Source organism: Salmo trutta, chromosome 5, assembly GCF_901001165.1.
Source record: "Salmo trutta chromosome 5, fSalTru1.1, whole genome shotgun sequence".
Taxonomy (NCBI): domain Eukaryota; kingdom Metazoa; phylum Chordata; class Actinopteri; order Salmoniformes; family Salmonidae; genus Salmo; species Salmo trutta.
Genome location: NC_042961.1, coordinates 34,560,809 through 34,572,846, shown reverse-complemented (window position 1 = coordinate 34,572,846; position 12,038 = coordinate 34,560,809). Strand labels below are relative to the sequence as shown.

The window sequence follows — 12,038 nt, the reverse complement described above, 5'->3', positions numbered from 1 at the left end:
TTCTCTCTTCTATTTGGAACGACAAGACCGACAAAATTAAACAGACCTATTAATATGAATTCGCAGGGGCTGTCCGAGAGGTGTGCAAGTATTTTAAACAATTACATTGATAGAACCCACAATCTTTGATATCAAAGCTTATCTAACCCACCCACAAAAAATAAAACAGTAACTATGGGGGGCTGTTGAGGGAGAAGCAGCGAATCAGCTTCCAAAATGTATGTTTGTGACACAGATTGGCACAAGGGTCAGTCAGATTAGGTAGGCAGTCAGATCTGGCACTGACACCGGATGAGCGTGTATTAATCCCGAGGTGCGTTCATGAACGTTTGTCCCATCGCTGCAACTCCCGTACGGAATCTGGAAAGGTAAAAGTCAAGAGCGATGCGTCCTCCGAAACAAGCCACACTGCTTCTTGATACTGCTCCCTTAACCCGGAAGCCAGCAGCACCAATGAGTCGGAGGAAACACCGTACAGCTGGCGACCGAAGTCAGCGTGCATGCGGAACGTTTGCTATGTTGCGGAACGGTTTGTACTGAACGACACGTTTCCCCAAAACGTTCTTGAACAGACTGAGGTATGTTTGCTCCTTTTTGGTAGGTGTGGCTTGAAGCAAAGAGTGATGTATTTAATAAAGGGCAGTGCCAAGCTGACAGCTTTCCAACCCCTACCCTTTTTTCAACTGGTCTTTCAGTTCAGCGCTGTTTCTGTTCAATGAAATGTTCCAGAACATACTGAACGCAGCCATGCTGTAGGACTTATTACAGCAAGCACCAGCAGATAAAAACAAACAACTAAAATGAATGAGTGACTTAGAAAAACAAATCATGACTCAAGTCAGTAAAACAAGTAGAGTCAGTAACACATCATGGCAGGGTAAGCCTACACAAAACACAGCCCTTATTTTAAGTGTTTCTAAAATCCCCTATGGGAAAAATTCATGGTGGAAAAACTATTGGAACCATTTCCCTGTTTGACCGCTAGGTTTTATGGGTATTATGACTCATACCGTGGTACTCTGAGTGCGTTCGTAAATTCATCCTGACTATCTACTCCGATTTCAGAGCACTCTCCTCAGTGGAGCAGAGCACAGAATAACTAATAATTTACGTACGTTCAACACCCGTTCAAAAACGGTGAATATGTCAGTAAAAGTCGGCAAAAAAATGTAATTGAATTGTTGCCAGAAGCAGTAATCCAGAGCGTCAGTGACTAACATGAAAACACCTTAACCAGTTCTGCTAGGGCGAGTAAATCTCACTCTGACCATTTATCTAATTCGCGTCTGTAAATAGCTTGCAAGCCTTAGGTTGGGTGCTTAAGGTCAGAACGCTCGAATCAAACCTACTCCTCGGACAGAGGATTCAGTGTGCGCTCTGAACTCTGAATTTTGGAACGGAAGATCTGAATTTACACCCAGAGCGCACTCTGGCACTCCAGATTGAATTTACTAACACACTATAACAAACCCTGTCATAAGACAATGCCAAAATCATTGTGAATGTCAAACTGTTTTTAATTTAGCTTATTTTGCCAAATACACAAAAATGTATTACAGTAACTGTTGGATTTCATTTTTTTCCGCTATACCGTAAACGAGCCGTGACCCCAAAACCACAACATGTACTGAACCGTGGGTTTGGTTTACAGTTACACACCTAGCTAGTACTAGCAAGCTAAGAAGTTAGCTATTGTGGAGATAGCTAACTCCTCCGTACTCGGCCCAACACTTATTAGCCGATTGAATAGGTCTGACTGCATAAAATGTGTGATGGGTGAATAAGACGTTGAATCATATTTTAGTAGGCAATACATGTACCTAACGTTAGCTATTTAGAAGCCGGGTGTAACTTTAAACATTAGACAAATCCTGTATCGAGGCTTTATAAAACCATATGTTACAGCTACCTAGCTAAACTGGCTAGACAGCTAACGACGCTGCAGTGTTCGACAACTTACCTCCAGTGATGAGAAAGTACGATACAATAACGATCGCATAGACTGTCATAGCCGACGGCATGTGCAGCCATGATGGCTTTTTGAGTTTTATATTAGGACATTCCAACACTGCGAAAGGTACACCGTATAATGTCTCCATTGCTAATTCAATACGAACTGACTCTTTAGGTAAACTGAGATTTCTGGCTGCTACGCCGACGTGTCCAGGAAGTGCCGAAAATCTAGTTAGTAGATAAACACTTCTAAGCAAATACTATAATTTATAACCACAAATAATGCATTTCATGGACTAAAATGTTATTTCATATTTAATATAACTATTTTATATACACATCTTGAAGACAATCTGAACTGACATGTGACCACGGTTTATTAACCTTCAAATGTTTCCCTTACCTGTTAAGACCTTTAGTGCTGACGTAGTTATTGTGCGACACTCAACCAGGTTCTACAAAAAAAAGGAACTCCCGCTTGAAGCGAACCGAAATATTCCTTCGAGGACTCTCACAAGCCAATGGGCTCTCAGCAACGCTTCCACTGCCTCGTCATTACCCAGTGTGCACTGCACAAGGTGTGACACGTGCGGTGAAACCCCGCTTCCCATTCATTTTCAGTGGAAGGAAAGCGATGAGAAGCTGAGAGGGCAGGGGACCGATGGGCGGCGTGAAAAAGTTAGACATTTCCCAGCTTTATGCAAATCACCAGCGGCGACTGCTAGGCAATGACCAATCATATATATTTTATTTAACCAGGCAAGTCAGTTAAGAACACATTCTTATTTACAATGGCGGTCTACCCCGGCCTAACCCCGACTACGCTGGGCCAATAGATATTTTAAGCAACGCCCACTTCCGCTCAACTTCCTACCCATACATAGCTTCCTGTCCCTTTCGCGTCCTGTCAGCCTGATAGTTAAAAAAAAAAAATGTTTTATTTTTATTATTTTATTTTAACAGTAACATGCACAACATAAACTTAAAATCCAGAGGGATTCCAAATAAGTGAGAAAAGGAAGAAAAAAAACTATTCCACATTATATCAAATCAAATACAGATATATAGCGAATACTTTTTTTCGACATTTTGTTTTGTATACGTTTTAAAGACTGTAAATAGTTAAAAAAAATAAGAAAAGGGCCTTTTTCTTCATAAATTTTGATTTGTGTATGAAATAGTTTCCTAATAAAATAAAGAGATTTATGACATACTCACCTTCAATTGTGGAATCAGTGTAGTAAAATAAAATGTCAAACTTAGACATTTCAATGGTTGTATGCAATTTGAGGCCAAGATGTATTTTTACATTAGTCCAGAACACTTCACTATATAAACAATTACAGAATAAGTGTTCAATAGATTCAGTTTCTAGTTCACAAAAACTGCATTCACTGGTAACATCAAGTATATATTTAGAAATCAAGCTATTACGAGGATATAATCTATGGATTATCTTAAAGGAGATCTCCTTTACTTTATTGGTCACCATAAATTTGTGTGGAGTGAGCGAAGCACGGTGCCAGTTTACATCAAACGATGAAGCCCAACAAAATATCACAGAGGGAATAGACTTCCTGTAGAAAATATCCCTTAATAAACGATTGTTGAATTTCGTATCTAGTAGACCAATGCCATTCACCTGAATATCGCTTACAATCGGAGATATTCCAAAATATGCATTATTCTGAAGTAAAGTTTTTATCCCACTAGGTATAGCTTTAATAACAGTGTCATATTCCTTGCTTGAAACCTCAAAGTTGTATCTTTCCATAAATTCTCTCCGTGTAAATAGATTCCCACTAACATTAACTAATTGGCTGACAAGGACAATGTTTTTCGAGAACCATTTATGGTTAAATAACATCTTGTTTCTATATAATATCGACCCATTGTTCCATATAAAACATTTATGAGGTGGAAAGTTGTGTTTATACAACAAAGCCCAGCACATTAAAGCCTGCTTGTGAAAATCTGCCAGTTTCACAGGAAGTTTACCCACAATATATGGATATTGTAGTAAAAAATTAAGCCCTCCAAGCTTCTGAAAAACAAAACGAGGTATAATATTCCAGAATCTGAGGATTTTTTATGTATCTTTTAATCCAGTTGACTTTTGATATCTGATTGAAGAGAGTGAAATCTAAGACATTTAGACCGCCATCACAAACCCTGTTGGTGATAACATCTCTTTTTATCTTATGTGGCTTGTTTTTCCATATGAAGTTGAACAAAAGCCTATCTAAGGTACAGCAAGTGGATTTAGGAATATCAATAGATTAAAAAAGATAGGATGCACGAGATAGCCCCTCAGCTTTGGATAAAAGCACCCTTCCTTGAAGACTTAAATCCCTCCCTAACCATGAGGATCATTTTTTTTTTACAGATTTAGTTACAGGGTTCAAATTAAGATCATTCATAGCCTTAAGATTTTTGGTGATCTTTACACCAAGGTAGGTTACAGTATCTTTTTCAGAAATGTTACAATCTGCTGGATTGACAGCTCCTTTCAAAACAAACATCTCACATTTGGAAAGATTTAATGCCAAACCTGAGATTTTGGAGAACTGCTTCACGATATCCAATGCTAATCTAGCTTGAGACACATTTTTCAAAAAAAGTGAAGTGTCATCCGCCAGTTGGGATATCTTGATCTCTCTGGCCTGGAATGTAATGCCTTCAAATTGACTTTTATGAACTAATGAGCGTAACATTTGAGAAACTAACAAAAATAAAAAAGGTGAAATTGGACAACCTTGTCGTATTCCTTTGTAAATGTTAAACCTCGAGGATGTTCCATGACAGAGTTTGATACAGCTATTGCCACCATTATACAGAGTTCTAATAGCATCAACAAAAAAATGACCAAATTTCAAATGCTTAAGACAATCAAAGATAAAATTGTGACTTACTGTATCAAATGCTTTCTGAAAATCCAAAAATAGGATAACAGGGAAGTCATCTAATAGATCACAATACTCAACCAAGTCTAACACCAGCCTCAGATTATTAGATATATGGCGCCCTTTCATAAACCCTGATTGACATTCATCAATCAGATCATTTAAGCAAGACTTTAACTTTTTTGCAAAGATTAAGGCTATAATTTTGTAGTCGTTATTTAGGAGTGTGATTGGACGCTAATTATCAATACTTAGGAGATCCTTGTGTGGTTTAGGTATAAGAGTAATAACCCCTTGCTTCAGAGAGGCAGGTAGTTCTCCCTTCTTTATAGCCTCCTTAAAGGTTTCAAGTAAAAAATGTGCTATTTCTTCAAAGAAGGTTTTGTAAAATTCAGACGTTAATCCATCACAACCTGGAGATTTGTTATTTTTTAACTGGGCAACCCCGTACTGGATGTCCATGATGGATAAATCTTGGCAACAAGACTGATTGAGTTCTTCACTAACCGAATTAACATTCTCTATAGAACCAAGGAGATCCTTAGAGTCACTCAAATGGTTATCTAAGGAGTAAAGATTCTCATAAAACTTAGTGGTAAAGTCTGATAACAACTCTCTATCCTCAGTGGTAACCCCATTAATCTTAAATTTCCGAAGTGTGTTGAGTTCCCCTCTTCTCCAAATTAAAAAAGTATCTACTGTTCTTTTCACCTTTTTCAAGCCATTGTTTTCTAGATCTTATGAAAGCTCCTCTAGCCTTTTCCTCATACAATGTATCTAGTTGATTCTGTAAATCATTCAATTTAGCTTTCTCATTAAGATCAAGATGCTCAATCTCTGTGATATCAGCAATTGTTTTAGAGAGTTCAGCTACCTCACATCTCCTTCTTAAAGCAAGCCGTTTTCCATAAGTAATACAAGCTGAGCGGATTTTACATTTCAGCAGTTCCCAATATTTCCCATATTCTGCATTAGATGTAGCTAAACTCCAGTAAACAGAAATTAGATTCTTAATCACATTTTTTAAATCATCATGCAATAACAATGAGTTATTTAATTTCCAGTAACCACCAGAGTATTTCTTACCATCATTACTGCACATTCTTACAGTCAACCACATGACTGCAGGCAGTATTTTTACCTCTACAGTGTTGGGCTCAAGACTAGAGGTTATCACCCACAAATCAAATCTTGATTGTAAGGAACAATCTCTATTACTCCATGTGTATTGTATCTCTCCAAGGTTTTTTACTCTCCATATGTCAATTAAGTCCAGGTTTTGGCAGAAATTCACCAACTTGTTCACACCAATGTTAGGCCTATGAGGCAATCTATCAGTCTCATTAGAATAAACCATATTAAAATCTCCACCAACTATAATCTGACTGGATGGATATTTTCTCAGAAGACTTTTAAGAATTTTTTCAATTTCCTCTAGAAGTAAGTTATTTGGAGGACTAGAACAGTATCCATATACATTACACAACACAAATAATCTGTCCATGTGGTTGATGACCGCTACTAGCCAATGTCCATTGGAGTCCATTTGAGTAAACAAACATTTCCCTTTGAAATTGTATGCTAAAATTGCAACCCCAGCTGAATGATTAGTCCCGTGGGCCAAAAAAATGTCACTGCCCCACTGATTTTTCCAATAATTATAGTCCTCTTTGCATGAATGTGTTTCTTGAACGAATACAAGATCTGCGTTGCAGTCCTTACAAAACAAAAAAAAAGCTTTTCTCTTCAACAGGTTTTGTATCCCCCTGGCATTGACTGACATAAACTTCAAGTCCATATCTATAGAATAGAAAGAAAAATCCTATGCAATCTCAACTTTACCCTCTCTATAAAAAGTTGCTTCATATATGCATTAACAGAAGTCTTAACTTGTAAAACAGTAACACCATATTTCAAAAGTAGAACGTTCAGTTTGCAGTGAGGAAGGAGCTACCTTGTAAACCTACCGACAGAACAAATCACCCCGGTCATATTTATTTTCCGTTGGCAAAAAAGGCTCTGATTCCCCTGTAGTATCCACCCTTTCCTTGATTTCGGGCCTGTTGTACAAGAGGCCATAATTTTGCCTTTGCTGCCTTGTCTGCTGCAGTCAAGTCCTCCCCGAATAAAAATGTTCTCTCTTTCAGAAAGGCGCTTTCCTTTGCTTTCTTCCAAACTGCATCTCTCGCTGTGCGAAAAGCAAACTGGATGATGATCGAGCGGCTGACGATGGCATCTTGTTCCTTCCCAATACGATGAGCGACATCCACAGCCATATCCATATATCCATCGGGGAAGTCCGGTGCCACACGGTTACAGATGTCTCTTACTAAGCGCTTCACATTCTCATCCTGGTCCTCGGGGACACCGTAAAGCCATAGCCCCCACCTTCTCCGGTATCGCTCTGCTTCCGATAAGCGCTCTTGCATGTCTGCGATGGTATTCTCCTGAGCAGTGCATTTCTCAGATGTAGCAGTGTTTGCAAGTTTAAGCTCTTCAATACTTTTCTATGCATGATTCAGAGGTCTCGAGGCCAACTATTTTTTATGTGTTTTCGCATATCATTTTCTCCAGACCATCGGCTCTTTGCATAGACAGCATCGATTATGTTGACCTGTAGTTCGCGCAAAGACAATTCTTTCTGTGTCTTTTTGGGTGCAGGACTATTGACTGCATTTTCAGAATCAACCGAATGTCCAGAATCCTCCATTTCTTCTCCTGAGGAGTCAGGTGGTGGTTGTTCTCCAACGTATGAGTGCTCAGCTAGCAACTGCCTTCTCCTCCCTTTGCTCTTTCGCACATTTTTTCCTTCTATTTCTCAAAGTTTTGAATCAAATTATCGGTCAACTAAGCGTTGTTCTCTATTGTGTTTACTATAAGCCAAGTTCCGTTACATTTAAGTAAGTTTGAGAGGGATAAAAGTTAAGGTTACTCGGAGCAAGCTGAAATCTCGTCTGCACTCGCCACCATCTTCCAGACGTCTGTTGTCAGCCTGATAGTAGCCATACTAGCCTCAAAGTTGCTCGTTTTATCATTACCTCAGTATATTAATATAATCATATCTCTATAGCTTTTTAAAAATTATTATTGTTGAAAATTGTGTTTATCCATTCAGTTAGTGATTTTTGGAATTCAATTATTGTGTTCTGTGTCTTTTTTGTCTCGTTTAGCTAGCTATTAAAACCTCTCTGGGATAGGGGGCAGTATTTCCACGTCCGGATGAAAAGCATGCCCAAAGTAAACTGCCTGCTACTCCGGCCCAGAAGCTAGGATATGCATATCATTAGTAGAGTTGGATAGAAAACACTCTGAAGTTTCTAAAACTGTTTCGAATAATGTCTGTGAGTATAACAGAACTGATTTGGCAGGCGAAACTCCGAGCACAATCTATCCAGGGAGTTTTTTGTTGTTGAGGTCATTGTGTTTTCCAATTGGTTTCTATGGGAAGCCCTATTTATGAGGAACCTGGTTGCAGTTCCTATGGCTTCCACTAGATGTCAACAGTCTTTAGAAATTGTTCAATGTTTTTCTTTTGAGAAATGAAGAAGTGGGGCTGTTCTTTGTAAGTGTCACTCCAGGTGGACTCTACTGTTTTGGTGCGCGTGAACTGGAACACCCTTCATGTTGTTTTTATCCGGTATTGGAAACAGTTTATTCCGTCTTAAATTTGATCGATTATTTACTTTTTAGGATACCTGAGGTTGGATTAGGAATGTTGTTTGAAATGTTTGGACCAAGTTTACAGGTAACTTATAAGATACTTTGTAGTCATGTTGGGCAAGTTGGAACCGGTGTATTTCTGAATCAACGCGCCAAATAAATTGACATTTTGGGGATATAAAGAAGGAATTTATTGAACAAAACAACCATTCATTGTGTCAATGAGACATTTGGGATTGCAAAAAGAAGAAGATCTTCAAAGGTAAGGCATTTATTATATGGCTATTTCTGACTTTTGTGTCACACCTGCCTGGTTGAAAAATTATTTTCATGTGTTTGTATGCGGGGCGCTGTCCTCAGATAATCACATGGTCTGCTTTTGCCGTAAAGCCTTTTTGAAATCTGACACAGCGGCTGGATTAACAAGAAGTTAAGCTTTATTTTGATGTATTACACATATATTTTCGTGAATGTTGAATATTGATATTCATGTAGTTTGAATTTGGCGCGCTGCCAATTCACTGGATGTTGTCAAATCGATCCCGCTAAAGGGATTGGCGCATGAAGGGATCCATAAGAGGTTTTAACGCACTAACTAGTAAGGTGGCTAGCAATTAGTCAACCCCCCCTACTTACCATGCCACTGTTTTACACAAGGTGCTTGAAGAGCTGCCAAAGGTAACAGTGACGGATGTACATCGTCTGGCCAAGACAATTAGCAAAGCACCGACCTCCAAGTTGGAAAAAGGTTTAAAACTTTGTCTCCAGTTACCTTTTCAGCTATGAAGGTAAGTGTAGCCAAGTTGCCTATCAGACCAGACAAGGACGTTTACTCAAAGCTGTAACATAGTTTAAGACATGCCTTTTACAGTAGCTAGCTACCATTATGATTGCTCATTCTTTATATTCAAAACAATTTTGAACAGGGATAAAATGACAGGAGAGGTCAGCATAAGGGCTTGCTTCTACAGGTCCACGAGGAAAAATGAAAAATGAGTGTAGGGTGGAAAGTCACCTCTTTGTGACATACCGGTTATACAGTCAGAGATGAAGCCTAGTCTTAGGCTAAGAAGTTCCTGTCAATGGAGATCTGCATTAAGAGGCATTGCTTAGTTTAGGACTAGGCTTAACCCACGTCTATGAAACCGTTTTTAGTTTAGTAATTGTACAGGCGTCTTCCTTGCTGTTTCCGTAAACTCTGTTATGTTGGACGCATTTGATTACATTTAAACAAGGGCATATGCCCTTAATATAAATGTTTAAACCCATATTGTTGTAATGAATTTAATGGCTGTTGTATGTTTCGCCAGTCACTTCTGTTTGCTGATCATAACTCATGTTGAGTGATTTTATCGTCTAATCATTTTCTTTTTATATCCCCACGTAGGTGGTACTGAAGCCCTCTGAACCAGTAACAATGACACAACATCACTGTTCATGTTTTGCTGGCAGAGCATTTGTAACGCTCTTCTTCGTCTGAAGATAATGAGAAATCATCGTCGGAGAAAGTGGACCAATACACAGCGGGGTTATGTGTACTCATCTTCTTTTTATTATGGATAAGAAGGAGAACCAAAATAAACACGAAAACACAACTACTGTTCACATGCTGGTAAGGCACAAGGCTATACACAGAACAATCTCCCACAAAGCACTCAACAAACACATACCTATATATAGGACTCTCAATCAGAGGCAACTAGAAAACACCTGCCTCCAATTGAGAGTCCAACCCCAATTAACAAAACATAGAAATACAAAAGACTAGACAGAACATAGAAATACACTAATTGATAAGAGAATTATCTAATAAAGGTAAATGAATCAATAAACCATGATGAATTATTAGTCATACAGCATGGTTCATGAATAATCAATGTAATGATCAATGTAGTGGTCGATTGGTCTGATTAGTCCCAGAAAGTCCAGGAACCACTGGAGAGGGAAAGAAATGTGTGTATGTAATTAGTGTAGAGAGCAGGGGACAGATGGTAAAGGGAGTAAAACTTCAAAGGGTTCCTAACCTTGAGGGAAAGGAACAGGCTGAGCTAGGTAGTGATAAACAGTGTGGGAAGTCAATGGGGGATGCAGGTCACCAACAGTTTGTGTGTAAATGCATGTGCGTAAGTAAGCAAGAACTATAAAATGACTTCAGAACGTTTTCTGAATAAAGCTACAGAAACCTTTTGCAGAAAGCTGAGTCCTTGCCTAATTATTTAACCCATTGTCTTACAAACCTTGGGCATTAGTCAAGGCGAATTGATTATTGATTATTATCATCAAGATATCAAATTATTCTATCACTAACATAGAACAGTGCCCAAAAACCCCCGGAATACATAAAACGAAATACCCTACTAAACAAACCACCACCCCGAACCACATAAAACAAATACCCTCTGCCACGTCCTGACCAAACTACAATAACAAATAACCCCTATTACTGGTCAGGACGTGACAGCATTATGCAACCACACAGTTGCATTACTATTCCAGTCTGCACACTATTCCCAGATGGGAACATCTGTTGTCCCACCTGTGCACAGCTGCACAGAGGCCAGGCAGCAGTGGCATAAGCCAAGAACTATGGTATGTTTTAATAGCTATACCACATATAAACATCATATGGTCATAATCATATCATAATGCTAAGAAATTATTTAATGAACACTTAAATCATCTCATGATTAGATGTAGAATAGTGCCCTTGTGCTCTCTATTTACAGGGTCTGAAACCTGGGCCTATAGGCAAAATAACCATCACCAAGCCCACCAAAAAGCGCATGGCAGAAAGAGGGATTAGGTGAGTATTCCCTAATAGCTAGTATAGTAGGTAGTAGCTGGTCATGTCCTATTACACTTTGACTATATAAAATGATTTAATTTCAGGTGGTTTCAAGTACGTTGTTTAGATTGGCTAACCACAGCGACTACTTTGCAGAAGCACACTCTACAGTGCCCTTCTTGGACCGCTCCCTGACCTCTCAGTTCTTCAGATAGAAGAGGCATAAAATGACTTTGACCCTCTATCCAAGCCATCGATCTGCAGCATGGGTATGTCTGCTGAAAAGCTTTTGGCCAACTCCCACTTTGGAAAGGTACAAGTGGGGAGCCTCCTGTCTTACCAGCAGCCACCAATCACAACACAACACATAGTTCACCATAAGGAGACACCACCATTCCCTTTACTACCCCTGGATGGCTACAGACTGGAGAACAACTTTCAAGGCTGCACATTTGTGTTCAGTGAAGAAGACCAGCTTCACATAGTCTCTTCAGGTGAGCTTCGCAACAGCCCATAAAATAGAGGAAGCTACTAGAGAACAGAGTGCTGTCTCCGACTGGCAGGTGCTACGAAAACCAAGACTGACCTCATCACGGTTCTGAGAGTCTTGCCATGTGAGAGGGTTGACATCCGCAGGCAATCTAGCTGAAAGGATCCTCAAAGGCACAGCACCATCAGCTGACATGAAGAGGGGACTGGAGTTGGAGATGGAAGCAGCCAGTGACTACTGCAAGATG

General features: G+C 39.3%; 1 protein-coding gene across 1 annotated transcript in view; it reads right to left on the bottom strand.

Moving 5' to 3' along the window:
- LOC115194090 (oligosaccharyltransferase complex subunit ostc) overlaps positions 1 to 2,163 on the bottom strand; it is a 36,350-nt gene extending 34,187 nt beyond the window's left edge. The window contains exon 1 of the mRNA XM_029753445.1: positions 1,961 to 2,163. Coding sequence (XP_029609305.1) covers positions 1,961 to 2,099 — 139 coding nt within the window. The 5' untranslated portion in view covers positions 2,100 to 2,163. The remainder of the gene's footprint in view (positions 1 to 1,960) is intronic.
- Between the last annotated feature and the right edge of the window lie 9,875 nt (positions 2,164 to 12,038).